Source organism: Plectropomus leopardus, chromosome 13 (assembly GCF_008729295.1).
Source record: "Plectropomus leopardus isolate mb chromosome 13, YSFRI_Pleo_2.0, whole genome shotgun sequence".
Classification (NCBI taxonomy): Eukaryota; Metazoa; Chordata; class Actinopteri; order Perciformes; family Serranidae; genus Plectropomus; species Plectropomus leopardus.
Window position 1 is genome coordinate 24317049 of NC_056475.1, and position 23552 is coordinate 24340600.

Genomic DNA, 23552 nt, shown 5'->3' on the forward strand with positions numbered 1-23552 from the left:
TTTTCTTAAAATTCTGAGGCTGTGGCTACACATTATGGTCATTATGGCATGTTTGCCTACTCCATTTTAAATTATTCCTGAGCGCTTTTTGAACATTGGTGACAAGTGCTGAATCAACAAATGAGCTCCTCGATGAAACCTGTTGGTCATCGTCAATGTTTGAGGCATATTAATATTTCCTGCTGTCAAAACTTCATAAAGGGTGCATGAAAATGGCTCCACATAATCTCTGTTTAGTCAGTTATGTGTGTAAATGGAAAAACAGCACTAAACCACAAAATAGACCCAGTGTCCCCGTCCTGCTGCTTGGCACTATTCATTGATGGTTATTGCGTTGATTTTCCATCAATTCACAATGCATTTTGAGCATTGAGCATTTTGAGCATTGAGCACGTACACAGATGACTCACCCGCTGCACCAGCATGGTCTGATCCCCATAGCCTCCAGCCTGCTCTGCCTCTCCCCCCTCGCCCTCATCTTCATGAACCACCATGGTGTTGACTGAATCAGTGTCTGCGTCCCTGTGACTGAAATCAACAGAGGAACACAAGTCAAGGATGACATAAGACCTGAATTTGATAATGGAAGAGTGAACAGAGAAGAGGGAAGTAATGAAAACTTTATTTAAAGTAAATTTGACACAAAAGCAAAACAATGATTTTCTCTGTGAATTGTTAGTATTTGTGAGTGTTTGTGCTACCGATCTGTGGGGCTTTCTTCCTCCTCTGCTCCCTCGCCACTTTCGCTCTCCTCACTGCTCTCGCTGCTCTCCGAAGAGGAGGAGTAATCATTGGCCTTGACTGGAGGCCTTGGCTGCTCCTCGGCACGCTCCTTGGCAAAGAGGCCATGATCCTGCACACACATACAACATTTACTTAAAAATGTATTCAAAAGTGTTTTAGAAATAATCTCAGCTATTCAAGAAAGCAGCAAATAACAACAACTATATATATATATATAAGCAATGCTGATATTATAGACAATCCAAAACAACTGAATGTGAGGGTTCGACAGGAGGATGGGCCAAGAAACAATCCAAATATAAGTCCATAGAGCTGCCAATACTCTCAGAATCGAGACACCTGGTGACATTTTGGGATGATTTTGTTGCATGAATACGACGCCTGTGTTGAGTGTAAAATGTCCACATAGACACAAAAAAAAAATGCAAACACATTAAAAAGGCCTTTAAGTAAAGAGTCAAATATCGCTCACATACAAAACATGATTTTTTTTGATAGATGAAAACAGTGTAGAGCATTCATGCAATTCATTGCTAACATGCTAACATGTACCACAGTTGATGGACGCAGTCGCAAACTCATGCATAAACACTGTGCATTGCGTAACACGAAGATACTAACCTCCCCTATAGCTCTCTTGTAACTCTGCACAATTGAGGTCAAGTCAACAAACAAACAGGGATTTGAGAAGAAGAGAAACATGAAGGGAAACAGCAACAGTGTGCAGCACATTCAGTGTAAAGGAAAGGAAATGTGTGGAGGAAACCTTGAGCTCGTAAAATATGTCAGTTTACACAACAGGCGTGTTTGAGATCAAACTGAGCACTTGTACAGTAAGTTAGTATTGTATTACAAAGTAGAGAGCACTATGTGTTGCATGCACCTCTACAGTAATGTTAAAGCTAGTATCATGAGTAGGGAATACTGGAGAGGCAGCCAATATGAAGTCTGTTTGGAAGAACCACTTACAGCAGGACGTCCAGGGCGGGAGGAGGTGCGAGACTCCCCTGGCTTATGACGACTATCATGGGAGATAATGGGTGAATCCATTTTTGAGGAACCTGCAAAAACAATGTCGTAGGGTGGAGTTAAAATTCTAAAATCAGACCCGCTGCAAAGATAGTCTGCAGGGAAAAAGCATTGGGGAGGCAGGGACTCACTGATGATGCGATGCCTCTCTAGAGAGCCAGTCTGGGGCAGATTGGATATGATGCTCATGCTGTCTGATCTCTCCCAGCGATCGTTGCGGCTCAGATCTGGATTGCTGCCATGAGGATACATTGAGGATACAAATTAGTTATTTGAAGTCTATCTACAGCCACTTAGTGGGCACTAATTTAGGAAATGTCTGATAAATAATTTGGTTGTCTTCAGTACCTGGCTCGTACTGGATGTCTTATGCCAGAGGTCAGGTTGGTGTTGAGAGCTGTGGCAATAGACGCTGTCCTCTGGGGAATCTGAGGAGAGCAACATTATAGTCTTACATTACAGTTATCACACATTTTTACCGATCAATTTTCAAAACTTTTTTTTATAATATTTCAATGCATTTCAGTGACCTTGCATGTTAGCTTCAGCCACCTGTGTGTAAATGTGTGTATAGATGGGTAAATATGACATGCAGAATAAAAGCTCTTGTGAGTGATCAAAAATTAGAAAGGTGCTAACGATGGCAATTCCATTTCCAATGTTAAACAGCCACAACAACGAATAATCTAAATTTTTCCAAAACACTGTTAATTCCGACCATTTCCAGGCTAAAGTTTTTCTAATTTATAACTTTTCCAGGAATTCCATGACCATGGGAACCTGCATTTACCTGTATTAAAAAAAAAGAGAGAATGACCACAAATTATGTTTAGTTTAAAATAAACATCAGTAATTTCCTAAAGGTTTGGCCTGTTGTCAGGTAAACCAAGCAAAAAGATGCGCTGAAAATTTAAATCACATACACTACCTTTAAAAAAGGTATTCACAGATTTACTGGGATGCATTCATGCGCGTCCAGAGTGGGAATTAAAACACTATCAAATGCAGGTCAAAGATGCACCAGAGGTTTTATAATTCTCTAAACTATGACCTTTCAATGTCAGTCTACTAACTGTATTCTAGACAAGGTTACCATGTGAGTCTTGTTGAAAAGAAATGCAAACTTTAGTTATATTTTGGGTTTTAGCACCTGCTGCTGAGTCAAACCAGCCACTACATCTCACCTTGGGTGGGAGTTCCACATCTGGCAGGCGGATCCAGGGGCCGCGGTCCTCTCTGATTTGGTGTACCTGTGGTGCCGGGGTTTCAGAAGTGGGGTCTGAGTTTTGACGCACCAACTCTCTTGAGTGGATTGGCCGGGGTGTGGGGGTAAGGGAGGGATCCTGGGTGGGGAATGCGGACATGGTCTTAGTGGGCTGGTCACAGAGAGACTGGGAACGAGGGACAGGGGCAGCATAAGGCTTCAGTGGAACCAAGTGAGCCATCTGGAACTGCAGAGGACAGGAGGAGCAGCAGCAGCGCACCAGGAGGGAGGAGCAGCCGAGCAGAAGGAAGAGTGCACGGGACAGTCGGAGGAGCAGGCCGAGATGGAGAAAAATGCAAGATTGTGTTTGTATCCCAAGAAGTGTCCCAAGGAGATTTTTAAAATGTAGGAACAAAGTAACCACAGATGTGTGGAGAAGGAAAGGAGGGAAAAGAAGAAAAAGAAGGACTAAATAAGGTAGCACAGACAATGAAGGGTAAAAGCAGCTAAAGAGTTAAGGGCAGAAAGGGATAAGCAGCTCTATCTTGCTTTGGTTTTCTAAGAGGTTTTAATCCACTGAATTTTAATCACCCACCTTTCCTTGCCCCCCTTGGGGTTCAACAGGCCTCTGCATTGGTGGGGTCTGAGCAGACTGGACCACTCCTGATTGGCTGATTGAGTCAGAGCGCGACTGGATGGCAGTGTCAGAGACAGTGGTGCAGATTTTGGGTGAGCCCTGTCTGTTGAGCTTACTTCGCTCCTCCACCTGAAACGGGCATGACAGTGAAAGGAGCATGTTCTTTGCGTAAGTCTAACAGTGATTTGACTGTGGGGTGTAATGCTTCAAATGCAGGTGACATCACTACCTCACGAGCCCAAGTGGGTTTGTTGTTGGGCTCCAGGTTTTTGTTATAGTGGTAAAGCTGAGGCTTCTTTTCTTGCTGCTGTTGTTGCAGAGACACCAGGTAGGCATGCTCCTGCTGCAGCTGCCTCTGCAGTCGCTCTGACTGACGCTGCTCCTCCAGCTGCTTGCGCTTATACTCCTGAGTGAGGAAAAACACACACTGCAGTCAAGCCAGTGCTTGCATCAGACTGGACACAGCAGACAAGTCGGTCAAGCCAGTCAGAACTGATCTCACGCATCTGCAAACAGGTTTGTACATTTAGCTGATCAAAACTGATTTCAACGACTGATGTCACAAATATTTAGGGCAGACTTTATCATTTCAGTGTGCACTCCTATTTTAGTACAGCAGTCAATTACCCACCCACATCAAAAGAATATTGATCATGTCTTTAGCTAAACATTTTTTTGAGCTGTTTAGTAAACAGACAAGTGTTGAAGTGAGTCAGTTGACTTACTGGTTTTTCATTGTGTCTCCTTGCCTTTTGGTGGCCATAAAGAAAAGGAGTTCATATGAAAAGAAACCGAAAAAATGGAAAAAACTTTCAACCATGAGCCAATCAAAGTCACATTATATTTCCATTCTCAAGCAGGAAAATTCTCACATTAAAGTTACATTTAATAAACAATCTTAGGTACACAGAATCAAAATTAACTTTCTAGTTGAGTTAACTTAAAAATCACTATGGGCCACAAAAAACAAAGCAGTAAATTTACGAATCAATCCTCATTATGATGCTCGCATACGGCCCACATGTTCTGAGCTGTGAGTGAAAACATGAGACTGTGGATACAAACCGCTGTGGTGTCCCTCCACAGTGAGAAACCCAGTCTGGCACCTGGTGAGAATGTCTCAACCAGGTGCTTCCCTGTGTGGGAGGAGACTTTTGAGTAGGCCGAGGACACAATGGAAGGATTACAGTATATCTCTCACAGGGCCCTTTGGTTAAGCTCCTGTGGATAAGGACATCTAGACTTCTCTCCCTACCCTGCTGCCACCCTGACACAGATATGCAGCTTCTATCTGTACAAAATGGATATATATAAATGCATTTTAGTCAGAACAACTGTTGCAAAGACAACTGGATTGCCTAGCAAATAATCACACTAATATCTGGTTTTAAATTATAATAGCAAAACACTAACTTTTACGCATTTACGCACAGCAAAAAACAAAGGTTGTATAGATGAATGGCAGAAAAATGGTAGAGGACATGCACTGTTCTCTTTAACTCAACAACAAATGAAGCAATAGATTTTGCCTGAATATAGATTTTGAATGCCTTTAATTCAGCAATGACCCGTGGTTGACTTCACTGTTTCTGCAGCAGCCCATCAAAGCCATCCAGCAGTTCCTCTATATTTGTGCCTTCTGTCTGATTTTATTAGATTTTTAGAGGTGATTTAGTCCGACTTGATTCACATTTTGCCTGTTACTATCCTTATTACATCTAATAAAGGAAAGACAGGAAGGCCATTACTCTGGTTTTGTGCTATATAAATAGAATTCAGTTGATAAAAACGGAAACAAGCCAGATATTATTGTAAGGACACCAAATATAACTAGCTGCAGAAAATGTTATGCTTGCACTGTCACAATTAATTAAAATAACAGGAAAGGAATGCAGTTCATTACGTGTGTGCGTATATCATATGGTCCTGCAACACCAACTGTAGCCACTGCTGCCCTTAAGCACAGCGCTAAGGCCTAAAATCTCCATCAGAGTCCCTGTCTTGTGACTGATGCTTTCCTCTAGTTCAAATAAAGACATGCATATATGCAGGGATTAGGGCTGGGCAATATATATCGATATAACAGTATATTGATATCGTGATATTAGACTAGATATCATCTTAGATTTGGATATCTTTATATCTGAAGTATTGACTTTTGCTGGTTTTATGGGCTGCTCCCGGACATGTCAGTCATCACACAGGCAGTCACCTGGCTGGTCACACTAAAAGCACATTTTCCTGCGTGGGTCAGCTTCTGCTCTTTTCTAATCACTAATGTAGAGCTCTGTCTCCATCACAACTGACAAATATGTAGATTAAGCAAACATTCTAAAATCTACATGAATTAGATCATTTATATCATATATACTATATCATTTGTATCAATTAGATTTTTTTTCTTCTTCTCAGATCCACTTGACATGATGTCAAAACTATCACTGCAGATTGCAAGCCGGCACAGAAAGCAAAGCGCCACTGTGGGTCCAGTGTAAACAGCCTGATTGCTTAACATGGACTCAGAAAGGTAGTGGTCAGTGCTCCACAGAAAATCAGCGCGCTTAGTGGCACTCCCAAGCCCAGTGTGAACCCGGCGGCACAGTAAAGTGATGTAATTTTCAGAACTTACCAGACTGTTCTAGTTGTACTATTATTTTCCTTTACCCACTTAGTCATCATATCAGCATTACTCATAATTATTTATAAATATTCCATTGTGTAAAGCACCAATAGTCAACCCAATACTGATACTGAGGTATTTGGTCAAAAATACAGAGATGCTTGATTTTCCCTAACAGGCATTATGTGTATGTGAAACCCAGTAGGAATATGTGGAAACTCATCCCAAGTGCCTCATGCACACAGGAGTGAGGATCGGGTTCTTTGTTCTCCAAAAAACAGGAACAAGGAGCTAACACTATTGCTGAATCCAAATTACAACAACTCCTACTGTATGCTCCACGGGAGCTTGCTAAAAACAAAGATGTCAGGAGTGCGGCAATTCAGCATGAGCAGCAAGATACACTAATCAACTGAAATCTGCCCAAAACTGCCCTCAAAAATCTAGGTCAGTGCAAGGCTTTCCAAGACATGCAGTATTGTGGGAGCTAGAACCTTACCCCTCAACATGTAGCATTTCCTCTGCTACATCTAGAATATAAAACTTCTTATTTTGTTACAAATACAAGTAGTGCTATCAGAAACTAAGCATTCAGCCACCTTTTACTCCATCTAAAAGACTTCTAAGCCAAACACAAGCAGACACTGCAGTGTTTGTTTTGACACCACAACACTGTTTTTCCTTATCAGGATGGAGGGTTTTTCTTTCTGCAAAGATGATAAAACCTGTGGACAATGTGCGATTTGTGGTTTTGTGCTATATAAATAGAATTCAGTTGATAAAAATGGAAACAAGCTGATATTGTTTTGAGGACACCACATTTTTTTCGGCACTGATCAGTAATTCTCATTTACTGATGAGGTACTATAACAGAGGAGACATGGTTACCCCTGCATTCACAACAAAACATGACAAAGGAGTAATGAGGACTAGTTACCATGAGCAGTGCTTGCTCCTGAAGCAACTGCTGCTGAAGGATTTCTAACTGCCGCTGCTCTTCTTCTAATTTATGCCTGATAAACTCCTGAGGAGAGGTGAGGAGGCAGGAGTGACAGGTGTTAAGGTGGGAAAGAGAAATGAAAGTTTAGGAGGGGAGGGGGAGAAGACAGAGGCACAAAACACTTATGTAACATTTCAGTAAACAACAGACACCATGTGTTGTAGGGATAAAAATCAACAGTTCTAACACTGAATTTTGGTGGCAAAACACGCAAGACGCTAAGTTGCAAGAGACAAATAGAAAGTTAGCATTTAAACATGACATCACTAGTTTGAGATTGTGATAAATGATTAGATTAAAGGATTATTGAAAGATTTAGCAGTACACTGTGATTGTTCTAAGGTACCATACTAACGTAAAAATCAGTATCTGGCACTACGAGGTGATGATGCTATGATGCCAGACTCTTGTGTTACTGAGGGTAGACTGGAAACAGAGCACAAGAGACGCAGAGAGCTCACCCACAGAAAACTCATCTCTGAATAAATACACTAATTTAGACCCTTGCTGCTATGGCAACCTACTCGTGGAATTTCACCACCAGAGCAACTTGCACAGTGTTGCTGCTGGACACGCCCACACCGCACGCTCATTGGCTGCGTGCAGCCCCTCAGCTCTTGTGGTTGGTTACCTGCTCCCTCTCAGCCAACCTTCTATCTTCCTCCCGTCTCATATCGTCGAGTCTCCGATGGGGACCTTTTTCTTGCTGCCTCACCATCTCTCGCTCTTTCCTCTGTTGCTGGGAGAGAAGGGTGACAGGAAAAAGAGAAATGAGCACAGAGGCTATGTTTGCACAGGGGAATTTATAATGGCCAGCCTGCTCTTAAGAAAACCCTTCTTTGTTTTTTGTGCTGGAAAAAAAAAAAGAAATAAAGGCGGTGGGAATGCAGGGCAGAGAACAGAGGCTGTGAGTCATTCTCACAAACACACACATACCTAATGCATCCTAATCATCATCAGAGTGCTTTGATTCTAACTCACACTGACCACAGTTATTCACTTTTGGCAGGAAATAGTCTTTATCTGCTTTTGTTAAAGTTACATTGAAACTACACGGTTTGTTCTTTGTGGTGAAACAACACGAAGCTCTTGTCCACTCAATTGTTGTTGGCACTTTGCAGTTGAACAGGGGAGCCAGAAAAGATAGAGGAGGAGGTGGTGGTATATTAGAGGAGTTCTGTCTCACTGCAGTAAAATACTTAAGCAATACTGCACAATCATTTCAATAACAATAGCAATATCAGTGTAATAAAGTGTGGCCTCATTCAAATCCCACATAACTCCTTAAACATTTCACAGCTGCTGGCACTTTGTCAGCTCCCCAATGAGATGAGTTATGTAGGTATGTCTTTCAAAAATCTTCAGCTACATAAAAAAAAACAACTTTAATTAAATAATGTCTAAAAGCACGTCTTAAAAGCAGCATTGTGTAAGATTTAGGGAGATTTAGTGGTGTCTAGCATTGAGGATTGAGACTCATCTGAAACTTCTCCAGATTTGAATTCCTTCAGTGTTTTTTGTCAAAGTGTTTTTTGCCGGACGCCAAATTATCCGCAGAGGTCTCTTCCTCCACAAAACAAACAGACCAGGTTATTAAAACCCCTAAAAACACTGAAAAGAGCAGTTTCACATAACAGACTAGTGTTTCCTCTACACTGTTTAACCAGTCAAAGGCAAGTAGCTCACCCGGTGCCTTTTATGTGTGCTCATGTTTCTCTGATAACTTAATTTGTGCTTAATTTATTTTGAACCAAGACGTTCAAGAGGTTTTAACAGTAAGCTGAATTATCCGCAGAGGTCTCCTCCTCTCTAAAACAAATGGACCAGGTGGTTTAAACTGGTAAAAACACTGATGTTTTTAACATAAGACTGCTCTATTTGGTGTTTTTCTGATGATTCTCATCACACAGGGGCTTCTAGCTATGGTGGCAGGAAACAGAATGACCCTATCTGGAGCCAGTGTTTGTAGAAACAGGGCAGTGCAACATGGCGATGTCTGTAGACAAGGATCCACTCCCTATGTGGATATAAAGGGTTCATTCTACTGTAACAAACACACAACAGTTCTTATTTTCAGATTATTATACACTAAAGAAAACATACTATCTTATATTCCATCTCTGCCAATAAATCCTGAACCCTTAACATTAAATCACAGCATAAACAAAAAATCTTTAATATTTTTGATCTTGAATTCTGCATCAATATTTGCTCCCAGGTACATGTTTGGAAAAATGTGCCCTGTGATTTTGATGTCATTTGTTATTGACAAAGTTTTCTGTAGTTGTTCGAAGCATGTAGTGACATGATGCATAACATGACCATGATAATCTGACTCAGCCAGCCAATCAATAACCTAATTTTTTAACAATGGCTTCATGCTGTAAGGCAGAGCTTTCCATAAGGCTTATTTCCAGACAATTTTTCACTGCACTTTGTCAACTCAATACCAGATACAACCTTAAAGGAACTTCGGTTGCCTTCTAGGCAAAGAAGATGACATGAAACATTCAGATGATGTGAAATATTGTCAACAAGTGTAAATCAAAATTTGTGCCAACTGCTGCAATATCAAACCAATACTTGTACTGTGCAAGCATTTTAATCACCAGAGTCAGTGGGAATTAGTATTAGGACATATGGAGTTGTGCAAATAGTTTTAACAGCATTTTCAAACTAGTACAAATTGACATTTAGAGTAAAAGATTGCTTTGGGTAGAAACTTTGTGGGTGAAGGTAATAAAATAAATACAGGATAAGATGATTATATGTCACAAGTGATCTAGATTTGGTATTGCCAACATTATCATTATCAAATGTTGCTGAATGGACTGTTAAACTGTGATGGTTGAAGCCTGAATCTTGAGCCACTTATACAGCTTAGTCGTTTCCATTTTTAATAAAGGTCAAACTACCTTTTCATGCATTTTACAAACTTCATACTTGCAAATGTCTCACTCTAGGCTTTAAAATAGTCTCCTCTGGGGCGAATGTTTGCAGAATTAATAATTCATACTTGTGCTGCAAGGAGCTGGACTTTACCTCACTTCATATAATCTCACTCTATTCACCACTGTTGAAGTGTTAGAAAGGAATGAAAAGTTTAGCTAAGCTTTTATTCAGTATTTGAAACTAGTTTTTTTTGTCACAGAGGCTTTGAGATGTAGGGAATAAAGATCAGTTAAGTGTATCTGTGTTTTTTACATGTAGTGCAAAGGCTTCATTCAAATGAAATCTAAGCTATTTAAGCATTGTCACTCTTATATGTTGTTCAATTTTATTACCTCTGTTTGTTCATACATTCAGTATATTTCATCACAAAAGGTTAGTAGGCCTATAATAGAGGGCAGCTCCTAACTGCACTTTTGACCACAGCAAGAAATAGCAAACCAAATACATAACAAAGGGCAACAGGGAGCAGTTAGGTCGCTAAAGGACAAGGACAAGACCAGAACTACTACAGACAAGGACCTGGTATTTTCGCCGCTTGGTACAGTTTTGCTTTGAATTAAAAATGTTCTGCCTGTTGCATAATGTATTAGTATCATGAGCCCCTGGCAAAACGAGCAGGATTACAATAATTACAAAATCAAGGTCAACGGCAGAAATAACATGAAAGATACCAGTTTTCTATCCCTGACGAAGTCAGATATGTTTGTATTTTAATGTATTAGAATAAATTTAATTCAGCATCAGATGAGAAAAACGGCAGATTATGACAAGAAGCTTCAAGTAAGTTGTGTAAATGTGGGATTAGTATTGTACTGTATTTTGAATTTCATCATTCCCTGAAGTAGGGCGATGATTTATGCACGGGTGCTATTTCACTTCAAAGACAAATTGCTGAAACTCGACCTACATAGTACTATGTCACAATAACACACCTACTTATTAAAAATTGAGTGTGGAAAATGCACTAATTCACACTTAGGGAACTTTCTAATCCTTCTTGCTTTTCATCACAAGTGTTGAGTTGATGTAGCCTTTTATTTTGCAGATGCCACAACTCAAATCTCAGCATGAGGTGCAATATTTCAGTTTTGATTAAATATTTGCCAAAGGCCTTTAAACAAACTTTCATGTAAGAGTTTGTCATATTCCAAATTCTACATTTCAACAGAAATATTTTAATTTTTTTTTTTTGTAAATGCATATCAGTTCCATATATTGGTTACTGACCTCACTCAGCCCTGAAAAACCAGTATCGGTCAACCCCTACTAATTACCCCATTGTGTCCTTTGATTGATCCATACAAAAAAAGATGTGTAAAAATGTCATGTCCTTGTGTTATGGAGAGATAGGTAACATTTGTGCTTTGTCCCTTTTCCTCATTCATGTTTTGTTTTGAATATGCAATGACTGCAAGATGTCTGTAAAAAAGAAAAGATGGTTTCTTGTAATCTCATGTGGGATGGGCCAAGGGAATGACCAGGAAATAAATAATAATGAATGAAGGAATGGTTGGCAGGAGATAGCTACTTAACTTTGAAGAGAGTCAGGCTAGCTGTTTCTACTTTCAGTCTTTATGCTGAGGTGTGATTATTGTCTCCTGACTCATATTTAGCATACAGATGTGTATCATTCCCCTCACCCATCCCTTGTAAAGAGGGTTTATAAGCGTATTTCTCATAATGTCAAACTATTCCTTTAGAAAGGAGAAAGTCTCAGTCTGATGATTACCTCTTCAAGTCGGCGACGCTGTTCCTTCTGCTCTTCAATGCGTTTCTGTCGGTCATGCAACAGTTGCCTCTTGTGTTCCTCAGGGTCCCTGCGCTGAGCAGCCAGTTGGGCCTGCTGCCTCTTGTGAGCCTCCGAGCGCTCTTTGTTCTCCTGCTGCAGACGCTGGAAGTCCCGCCTCAAGGTGGACTCACCGGGCACATTGAGGATTGAACTGATGACAAAAATTGAAGATATCAGGGAGAGAATTTGGGGGATAATTGTCACACAGAGAAGATAAGTCAAGTTGGACAGAGAAACGGCAGTTACCTTGACTCTCTGTCATCTCCACGGTTTTCATCCTCTTCATCACTACCGCTGTATTCATACTCTGTTTCTTCTGTGAGAAAAATTAGCATAAAGAGAAGTGAAATATTACATGAGAAAATATATGGCATACGAACCCACAGTATAATTCAGTTGATCACCGTCCATGAAGAGAAATGTACCCTGAGATACACACATTTAGGCCCTCTCCATCTCATGTTCTTACCTTTCTCTCCCCTTTTCTTGCGTGTTCGGTCAATATGGTCTTTGAGCTGAATTCGGACCTGGCGCTCAGTGGGCTGGTCCCTGATGAAGGAGTGCTTGAGAAGCTGCTCTGTGGATGGTCGGCTGGTATACGTCTTCACGAGACAGCCCTCTATAAAGTCAATAAATTTCTTGGACCTGAGAGGACGGGGGAGGTTAGAGAACGGTGAACCAGTGAGGGAAAGTGGGAGGGCAGGGAAGCATGGAAGAGTTGGCTGCTGGGCTGTTATTGCCCAGAAGAGAGATTTAAGTGGGACCAGGTCTGTCTTTAGCCCTTCTAACATGTCTAGCTTTTTCAGTGTGGGAATCATGTGTGCCATGTCGGCTCTGATAGTGGCTGATGGCTGCGCAGCTTTCTTCAATCACGAGATGATGCAAATGATGAGTGGGTAGAGCTCCAGAGAATAGGTCCCCTCAACTTTTTGACTGTGCTTAAGAATATTGTTCTTTATTTTAAAATGTATTTATGTGGAGTTTCTAGGTGGACTGCACAGCGGTTCCTGCACTATGGTGCAAGAGTTTAAGTCCTAAAGTCCATGACTGAAGAAATTAGACCACTTTCTGTTTCAAATTAAAAGCCTTCTAATTTTTCATACACATTTTGATTATAAACTAGAGTTTGTCTTAATGTTCTTTGTTTTTTGAATCATGGAGAAGTTTTTGGGGTATTTTAGAAATACAAAATCAATCCAATCTACGGTATCTTTTTTTAAAAATACCTTTTACAAAATATTCAAAAGTAACTGTAATACATTATTTAAAACACAAGTAACAGATATGCTGCTTGTCTCTAAACACCGTTTTGTATGGAGGCTCCCACACAAAGTTAAGGTAATGTCATCATGTTCCTGAAAATCTCAGGTTGACTTATAAGAAAATAAGTAGCCCAAAATATAAGTCCAAGATCATTTCAGACAGTCAAGACTATCAGCTTTTCCCTGTTCCAAACTATCATTATTTTACAGGCCTTTCAAAATCAGGTATCGGTCCTTCTATTATGCACTGCCCCATTTCACTCTGCAACATCTTTAGAGAACTTACTAATCCACAGGAGACCTTCAAACTGAATGAAGAATACGTAAACAATCTCAGAAACTACTTTACAACCAGCTGTTACTTTCCTCTAAAACAATTCCTCCGAAACAAAAACAGAAATCGGAGCACAACATGATCATTGTAAAATGCAATTCAATGCACTTCAATAACCATGCAATGAATACTAGCTGTATGAGGACAATAATGCTCAAACACAGTAACCAAGAGTTGCTGACTTCATAAAATTGTTTGCATCTCTTACACTTAAGTGTTTTTGTATTTGCATAACTGCTTATTTTGAGCCTTGAGCAGAGTCAATATTGACTGACAGCTTCTTGATGATTGGAATTATAAAAACGTTGTGAAAAAAACATGCAGTGAGCCCATAAAATCTAAGTGGGTCCATTAACAAGCAGCAGGAAGAGTAATAGGAGCACAAAAAACAAAACAGGGTAGGAGGAAGAATATGGAATATTAGTGTAATTGCCTTCAGCTTCTTGTCTTGCTCATATTTGCCTCAATACTGTAACAAAGTGATGACCTCTCACACTTTGAAGCCTGAGTGAAGGACAGCTATCCCCAAATGTCCTTATCAATCGAGGGACAAATGCACCCAAACTAACCTGGAACATAACATCTGTTTTGGGAAATCACAGAAATTTTCTGTAGTTTTGCATCACTTCTTGTGCAAGCAGCATTCTTTCCATTCAGCGGTATTCTCATTAAGTGTGTTTATATGCACTTAAACAGGTTATTGTTGCTCTGCAGTAACCTGTTTTCTCAAACGTGAAGTAAACAGAGCAACCACGTTACTGCAGTGCAAGTAAATGTGCTCTCCTGCCATGACCTGATTTTTTTCCCCACTTTGGTATATCACCTTTACTTTTCAGTGTATGTCCAGGATGTGATTTATGTAAATACGCAGCAGGATGGTTGCAAACTCACCATTTTTTGGATTTCAGTTTCGGAGGGGGATTCCTGGGAATCAGGAAGAGGGCTCTCATCGGGTGCATGTCACACAAAGCTACAGAAATAAAGGAGATGTAGAGAGTTGTCAGGTGTTATTAAATCCTCCTACCCGTGCTGAATGCTACGGTAAAACGAAGGAGAAAGGAACATCAGAATAAATTTTATGTGAGACAAAATATCATACACTCCCACACCTGGTAGTTTGTAAATAATACAAGCCACCATTACACATATTCTTTGTGTCCTCAAACATGGTTACAGCTGCGGTTATCCAATCTTTCCCAGTGCCTCAGGCTTATTGTTACATTCAACGTAAGAGCAAGGACTGTGAGTCATTGTGTTCCCAGCGTAGGTAGGTAGCTAAACCTGACTGGTTAGCTTTACAGTCTCACAGTAAATAGGCTTTTATATGGCTGTCTTCTGGACATATGCAACGTGACTGAGGCAGCCAAAAGCAAAAGGAAACTACCACATTTTAAGAGCTACATTTAAACAGAAGAATAACAGACTGATAATGTGTGCTTCATATAACATGCAGGTTTAACATGTATTATACATAGTTATATTCAAATTGTTTTTTATTGAATTTTCAAAAGACTGTAGTAAGGAAAAAAAAAAACAAAAAAAAACAACAGAACAGTTTAAACTAAGAGCAGGTAGACACAATTGCATGGATACTATACATGGATCCCATCTCCAGCGTCATTTGTAATATATGTACATACGTAAAGTACTTCTTGGGCAGTTTTTTCCTTTTGCTTCAATTTGTTGCATTTTCAATAGTCAACCCATGTACAGATACATGTCAAAAAAAAAAAAAAAAAAAAAGAAAGAAAAAGAGAAGACAGAAGAGAAGAGGGGGGGGTTTGTGGAGAGCTACTGATCTAAGGTGGTTGCATCAAATTCACTTGTAAAGTATTCTAAAAAGTCTCGCCAAATTTTTTTGAACCTTTTAACAGAGCCCTGAATTGTGCATCTGATTTTTTCTAGCTTAAGAGACGCCATCACCTCACGGACCCAACGTGAATGGGATGGGGGTGTGGTGGATTTCCAACCAAAAAGGATGAGTCGGCGGGCTAGTAATGTTGAGAATGCTATGAAGTCTGAATGATGTTTTGATAGCCCGCTGTTGCTATGGGTAACCCCGAATACTGAGATAACTGGATCTGGCTCGATTCTTTTTTTACACATATGGGAGAATGTATTGAAGATCTCTGACCAGAATGTGTGTAGTTTTGAGCATGTCCAAAACATGTGTCCCAGAGTGGCAGGGGCCTGGTGGCATCTAATGCAGTCTGGATCTGAACCGGGGTATATCTGGGCCAGTCTGGCTCTACAGAGGTGCAGGCGGTTGAGTATCTTAAATTGAGCCAGTCCGTGCCTAACACAAATTGAGGATGTATGTACTCTTTTGATAGCTCTTTGCCAGGTTTCCTCAGAAAGCTCCATGTTCAAGTCTTCACCCCACCGTTCTTTCAAATGGTGAAGAGAGTTACCTTCCATGTCCTGTAAAATATTGTACAACTGAGACACACAGCCTGGTATGTGGGGCTTAAGCTTCAAACATTCATCAAGTGGGCAGGCTGGAGGTATGTGCGGGAATGATGGAAAATACATACGAGTGAAATTGCGTATTTGAAGGTACCTGAAGAAGTGGGGCTTAGGTAGGTTGTACTTTTTAACAAACTGGTTAAAAGAGCCAAACAATCCATTAATGAATAGATCTCCCACACAATGGAGACCCTTCCCAAACCATGTCCGAAAAGCTGCATCTAGCAAGGAAGGTCTAAAGAGGGGATTGGCGATAAAAGGCATTGACACCAAAGCTTGCGTAAGGCCAAAGTGTTTACGAAATTGGGTCCATATACGCAGAGTGCCTCTCACAATTGGATTGTCTGTATGAGCCCCCACTGCTAATGGTAATGGGCCACACAACATAGATGCTAAGGAGACTGGTGAACATGCTTGTTGTTCCATGAGAGACCAAATTGGACCTTCCCCTTTCACAAAGGTATTGTACCAGACAGTCACTTTGTGAATATTGGCTGCCCAATAATAATATAAAAAGTTTGGCAGTGCTAGACCTCCATTTGTTTTGCGTTTCTCCAGTACAGATTTCCGTACACGTGGTATGGTCTTATTCCAAATGAATGTGCTAATATATTTGTCTAATTCTTTAAAATATGATTTCGGCAAAAAAATGGGAACTGTCTGGAATAAGTATAGAAATTTTGGTAAAATAACCATCTTAACTGAGTTAATACGACCAGCCAGAGATAATGGAAGCGTTGACCAGCGATTGGTATCCTTCCTAGCTTGATCTATAAGTGGTCTAAAGTTAGATTTAAGAAGGTCTTTATAATGGCGTGTTACCTTGACTCCTAAATATGTTAGTGGACCAGTTGTGACTCTAAATTCACATGAATCAAAGGACATCGCCAATGCTTGACTATTAATGGGGAATAATACACTCTTTGTTAAATTGATTTTATAGCCTGAGGCCAAACTAAATTGTGAGATTGTGTCCAGGCACTTCGGAATAGAATTTTCAGGATCTGATATAAAAAGCAAAAGGTCGTCCGCATATAACGAGACTTTATGGACTTCGCCCCCCCTGTTGATTCCCAATATTTCATTGTTTTGTCGCAGAGCTATAGCCAATGGCTCAATGGCAAGATTAAATAGAAGAGGGGACAGTGGACAGCCTTGCCTCGTTCCCCTATGGAGGATGAAATACTCAGAATCGATATTATTGGTCCTAACAGATGCCTGTGGCATAGAGTACAGTGTTTGAATCCAAGAAATAAAAGTCGGGCCAAATCCAAATTTGTTTAATGAATTAAAAAGGTGTCCATATTCAATTCGGTCAAAAGCTTTGTGCGCGTCCAATGAAATTACTATCTCTGGAAGTTGGGTCGAGTGTTCAGAGTATACTATATTAAAAAGGCGGCGCAGGTTATGATACAACTGCCTGCCCTTTATGAAACCCGTTTGGTCAGAGTGCACAATAGTTGGTAAAACAGATTCTAGTCGTAGAGCCAGGATTTTTGTAAGTATTTTATAATCACATGTAAGTAGGCTGATTGGTCGGTATGATTCGCACTTGATTGGGTCTTTATCTTTTTTCGGTAGAACAGAGATTGAAGCCTTGGTCATAGATGAAGGGAGCTTTTTTTGTTTAAGCGATTCTGTGTAAACGGAGCGTAGGAGTGGTGTCAGTTTACTGGCAAAAGTCTTATAAAATTCAATGGGGTAGCCATCTGGGCCTGGTGCTTTTCTATTTTTCATTAGTTTAATTGCTTGGCCAATTTCAGCGTCAGATATTGGCTCTTCTAGGCTGGACTTATCTTCGTCATTAAGGGTGGGCAAGTCCAGATTTTCGACAAAATTGTTTGCATGACAACTCTCTGAACTATATAGGGAGGAGTAAAAATTTTTAAACTGATCATTAATATCTTTCGGGTCTGATTTGATGGTGCCATCAGTGGCTTGTATTCCTGTAATATAATTGACAGCCGAGAATTGGCGTAACTGATGAGAAAGCAGCCTACTCGCACGTTCTCCATGTTCGTAGTGGCTCTGTCTTGATTTTAGAAATTTCTCTTCAGCCTGTTTAGAAGCAAGAAGATCGAACTCTGTCTGCAATGCAATCCTTTTCTTACGGAGGTCTGTCGATGGTGAGTCAGAGAGTTGTTGATCAACGTCATGAATAAGCGTGGTTAATTCTGTGAAGCGTCTTGACCTGCTTTTGTTCAGTCGGGATGTGTATTCTATTATGTGACCCCTCAAGTATACTTTTAGTGTTTCCCATAAGGTAAATATGTTGGTATCTGGCAGCTGGTTAGTTTCAAGGAAAAAATCAATCTGAGCCGAAATGAAGTCCACGAAGTCCCTTTCTGTTAAAAGTGTGGGATTAAGACGCCAGTTGCGTCTTGTGGCTACATTGTTCTGGAGCCAAAGCTCCATAATGACTGGTGAATGGTCAGAGATGACTATACTATCATATCTACATAACTTAACAAGTGGGAGCATTTTTTGGTCTATAAGGAAAAAATCAATCCTTGAATATGTCTGGTGTGCAGTAGAAAAAAAGGAATACTCCTTCAGTGTTGGATTTTTAAATCTCCAGAGATCTACCACACCACTGGACTGGCAAAACGTCTTGATAGTATGAGCAGTTTTGGAGAGAGGGCCTGCTGAGATTTTAGAACGGTCAAGAGAGGGTTGCAGGACAGTATTGAAGTCTCCTCCTAATATCAAGTGGTGTGTGCCTGACTCTGGGATGCAGCTAAACAGATGCTTATAGAAGTCAGGGCTGTCCCAATTAGGGGCATAGATATTGACTAAAACCACTGGAAAGTTATACAACCTGCCCTGAACAATAACAAAGCGCCCATTTATATCAGCTACTACTTTTGAAGATGCAAACTGCACATTCTTCCCAATCAAGATAGCTGTTCCTCGACTTTTAGAGTTAAATTTGGAATGAAAGACTTGTGATACACAACCTCTTTGTAATCTGGGAATATCTGACGTACGTAGATGTGTTTCCTGTAGAAATATTACCTCTGCCTTAAGTTTCATCAAGTGGGAAAATACTTTGCTTCGCTTTACGGGGTGATTAAGTCCCCTCACATTCCAGCTTACAAATTTTGTTGATGTTCTATTCAACCCATCTGGGGAGGCCATGGGAAAAGGGGACTGACTGATGTCCGAAAAGATTCACCCGACAATAGATCCACATCTCTAACCCTGGGGAGAAGGGGGGGTGGGAGAGAGAGAGAAAGACAAAGAACAAAGCGAGAGAAACAGAAACAATAACACAAAACACATAAAGAACCCCTGAAGTAACACGTAACCCCAGTTGCTGGCCTCTCCCCAACTGAGAGGCTGCACCCTCCCTCCCTCCTAAGCCATTATGAAGAAACCTGTTCAACATCTTACCTATCGGGGCTGAGGCCCCATAAGAACCTTATGTGCCAACAATTTAGCTTAACAGCTGTAACATTTCAAGTCAAGGAGACCTTTTCAGTGTGTGCGCATTAGTGTCTATATTCATAACCATGAATATGTGTGTGTGTGTGTGTGTGTGTGCGTGTGCGTGTGTGCGTGCGTGCGAGTGTGTGCGCGTGCCCATATGTCTGTGAAGTCGATGATGTATGAATGTGCCCGAGTCTGTGCAACTGAAACAAAATCAAAATATGTGTAGGTATTACAGTATGAAAGCTCACTAACTAGCCACTTGTTAGCAGGTTGACCTCATGTCATATTACTCCATAAAACAATATTGTATAAGAATATTATCCATCCCCGGTGACCCCAATCAATCATTAATCAAGAAAACCAATATCAGCAGCAGTATATATGAACCAATTCGGTGTCACTGTAATTAGCCTTGGCATTCACAAGGGGTAAAGCAAGCTGTACTGTATGACATAACATCCTATAACAGTTGGGGTCAATTGTGTGAAATTTAAACAAACAAAAAACTAGGTAACAGTGACCCTGATTATTGAAAAAGTTAAATGGCTCTACTATCAGCATCATGGGCTTATTATGTGAAGAGATAAAACATGTCACTGTTTGTGTATTACCATCCACAGCTTCACAAAAAAAAAAGAAAAAGCTCTTTACTTAACAGCCAGACCTTCGCTTCCTGTCCAGTTAGAACAACACTGTAAAGGAAACTATCTTACTGAGTAGTTTGATGGCAGAAGAGGAATCAACAAAAATATTTCCTAAATAATTTCAATGTCTTTCCTGTCAGCCATACCTGCGTTTTACCTCAGATTGCCATGGCAATCTCAGCATAGACTGGCGGAAGTGTCTGATTCCTGTAGGGATTATGTGTCCGTTGAGAGTTCTTTTACAAACGCTTCAGCTTTGACTGGATCCGTGAAGCTTCTCTGCACTCCATCCCGCGTTGTAATCCTCATTTTAGCTGGGTACCACATCCCGTATTTGACGCCCTCACAACGTTGCAGAAGTTGTCTCACCTGCTTGAATGCAGCCCGCTGCCGTGCCACTGCCTGTGTGTAATCAGGAAAAATCCGAATCCTGTCCCCATGCTCGGAGATCAGATTTTGTGCTGCAAGTGATTTGCGCAGGATCGCTTCTTTTTCCTGGTAATAGTGACACTTGATCACAAAGGCTCTTGGTTGCTGCCCTTCATCCGGAGCTTGTTGGAGGGTGCGGTGTGCTCTGTCTAAAACAGGCGGTTTATCCAGCTTCAGTGCATTCTGTAGTATTCCAGCAACAAATGTAGTTGGGCGGGTGCCCTCTTCACGCCTTTCTTTGATGCCGAAAATGCGTAAATTGCATCTCCGTGATCTTGCCTCTAAATCTTCTGTTTTTGCCGTGAGACTCACCACTTCTTTCCTCAGCTGGGACACCTGTTGCTCCAGTTCAGTAATGGTGTCAGAGTGGCTGTTGGCCGCAGCTTCCAGGCTAGCGGTGCGCTGCTCCAGAGCGTTAGCCCTAGCGTTAGCATGCTCAATGGCCGTTTTCATTTCGTCTTTAACAATGCTTATTTGCTTGCATATCTCGGCGTTCTGAGTCTCCGCTTTCTCGTCTATTTTTGCTAGCAGTTCGGCCTTCAAAGACGTAATGGCGTCTAGTATAGCTGATTGACCGGAGTCCGTGCTCTCTGCAAGCTCTGGGGCCTTGGCACCGCTTCTCAGATCCGGCATCTTGTTTTGTCGAAAAGTCGTAGCAAGATGGAATAAAAACTCGCGTTTTCAACGTCTTTCAATCTACGCTTTGCTTATAAGACACCCAATCTGTCACACAGATGCGTGAGTTGGGCTCCTTGACATAAATAAAGGTTAATATGGGGGAGCTCAGAGACGTGCGTCTACATCTCTCCGAGGCTCGTCCCTCTATCCATTATACATAGTTATAATGTCTAAATAAAATCAGTATTTAATCAGAAGGCCTTCGCTACTTATTTCTATTTTTCAAAGGAAGGGATCACCCACTGACAGGATGTTGGCAATTTTGTCAACATCCTGTCAGTGGAAATGATCCAGTTAAATACTGCCGAACCATTTAGTGTTTTATTAAATACCTGAAGTGAACTGTTCTGTTTGTTTAGGCTTTTAGCTGATCAATTGAACAGACAGTCCAAAAGCCCTGCATTTAAATGATTCCCCTTTATTCACTGTACTGGCAGCTCAGTGTTTTCTTTTAAGTGTGAACAAACAGAAGAGGTATAGATGGTGTCTGCTAACACAGCAAGTGAACACAATGCTCAAAAGTGTGTGAAAAGATGCTTAATAATTCATATGTTCAAAAACGATGTAACAGCAAGACGGTAACCCCGTAAGGCTAATGAATACATTCCTGTAACTGGCACAGTGGTGCATCTCAACAAAACAGTGACAGATATAAATTTTGCTAGCCCCGTCTTGGGTATTCTGTAGATGAAATGAAGATAGTCTACCTGTCACATCTTCCCCAATTTCAACATGGAGGACACAAAGGAATTTTGGGGAAATGTCGCATGAATAATTTCACTACTGCTGTAACTTTATAATTCTATAAAAAAGGTAAACAGATTGTATTTGTCATCATCATGTTCATTATGGAAATAAAGTATAAGAAACAATAGATAGACAACAACTAGAGCTGCAACTAAAGAGGATTTTCATCCCAAAAATTAAACATTTATCAGGTAGTTAATACTCATCTTAACTTTTCCAAGACCAATGCGGTGTAGGGGTCGACCGATATTGGTTTTTCAGGGCTGATACCAATACTGATTATTAGTACTTAATGAGACTGATAACTTATTTGGAACTGATATGCATTTATAATAAACATATTTTTGACGAAATTTAGAATTTGAGACACAACAAACTAACACAAAACTTTGTTTAAATGCCTTTAGCAATCTAAAACTAAAACTTTCAACATCATATACAGCAAGTTCCCTACGATGTTTTTTTAATAAAGTTCAGTGAAAATTTAAATTAAAAAATGCACGAATAGAAAATAGCTCCCTGGGGTTTTAAAAAGTAAAAGTCCCTCCCATGCTGACAATTTCTTTGCATGTATTGCAGACCGCTTTCCCTGGTGTTGGTTGAGTGTAATATGCACACTTTTTGATTAATTAATTTTATCGCCGATCATTAAAACAAAATTCCAATACAGATAATCGGCAAAATGCCAAATATCAGCCCCGATAATCGTCCAGGCCGAGAATCTGTCGACCCCTAATGCTGTGTCTAGCAAAGCACTGAATGTTTTAGTACATTTCTGACCCTCTGGTACACTGTGAACCATTGAGACCTCTCAGGTCTTCTGGGACAGGTCTGCTTTGTGTCCCCTGAGCAAAGACTAAACATGGAGAAGCAGTGTTTGGTTTTAATGCACCATATGTCTGGAACAAACTCCTCGAAAACTTACGGTCTGCTGCAACTGTAAGTTCTTTTAACTCAAGGCTGGAGACATTTCTGTTTGCTGCTGCCTTTTATTAAATCAAATATTTATTAATTTCTTAATCTGCTATGTAACTTTTAATCGCCAATTTAATACTTGTCCTAGGCTTGTTTTAATGTTCTGATCTCCGGCCCTATTACTGCTTTATATGTCCATATATACATAAAGTAATACATCTACAACCCTCTTCAACAGAGAACTGAACTCGCTAATAAAACAGTTTATTATTTTATTTTCTATTATTTTCTATTGATCAACTAATTAATTCAAAAATGGTTTCAGCAGCAGTCAAAAAAAGCTAATCTAAAAACAAGGGATATTGGAACTTTATTAGTGGAAAAGTAATGAGACTGATGGAGTGAGTAAGTGCACACTGCATAATTTACAATGGTACATCAACACCAGCTTGACTGTTGGCCTGTATGCCTTATGTCATTCGCAGCAGCAGCAACATGGTCTGGAGGAGCTCTATCGTCTTCATTAGTGATGTGAAAAATTGCTTTCACAACGTTATAAAATTTGTAAATGCCTGTGGTGCAATTTATTATGTCATAGTTTGAGAAAACTAGACTTCACTAAAACTTTAAGCTTAAAGATCCCCAACAGACACGTTTTGCTGCATAAACA

General features: G+C 40.4%; 1 protein-coding gene across 6 annotated transcripts in view; it reads right to left on the reverse strand.

Moving 5' to 3' along the window:
* Nucleotides 1-23552, reverse strand: part of mink1 (misshapen-like kinase 1) — a 44889-nt gene that overhangs the window by 12123 nt on the left and 9214 nt on the right. The window contains exons 8-23 of one of the 6 annotated variants that reach the window (XM_042498770.1): nt 14463-14541; nt 12445-12620; nt 12222-12291; nt 11916-12126; nt 7866-7973; nt 7172-7258; nt 4340-4363; nt 3844-4020; nt 3573-3743; nt 2958-3116; nt 2122-2201; nt 1905-2008; nt 1714-1805; nt 1366-1389; nt 702-853; nt 411-528 (exon numbers count right to left, since the gene is read on the reverse strand). In XM_042498770.1, coding sequence (XP_042354704.1) covers nt 411-528; nt 702-853; nt 1366-1389; nt 1714-1805; nt 1905-2008; nt 2122-2201; nt 2958-3116; nt 3573-3743; nt 3844-4020; nt 4340-4363; nt 7172-7258; nt 7866-7973; nt 11916-12126; nt 12222-12291; nt 12445-12620; nt 14463-14541 — 1832 coding nt within the window. Of the gene's footprint in view, nt 1-410; nt 529-701; nt 854-1365; nt 1390-1713; nt 1806-1904; nt 2009-2121; nt 2202-2957; nt 3225-3572; nt 3744-3843; nt 4021-4339; nt 4364-7171; nt 7259-7865; nt 7974-11915; nt 12127-12221; nt 12292-12444; nt 12621-14462; nt 14542-23552 lie in introns of all 6 variants that reach the window. The other 5 variants (XM_042498769.1, XM_042498766.1, XM_042498767.1 and 2 more) reach the window with 5 other exon arrangements.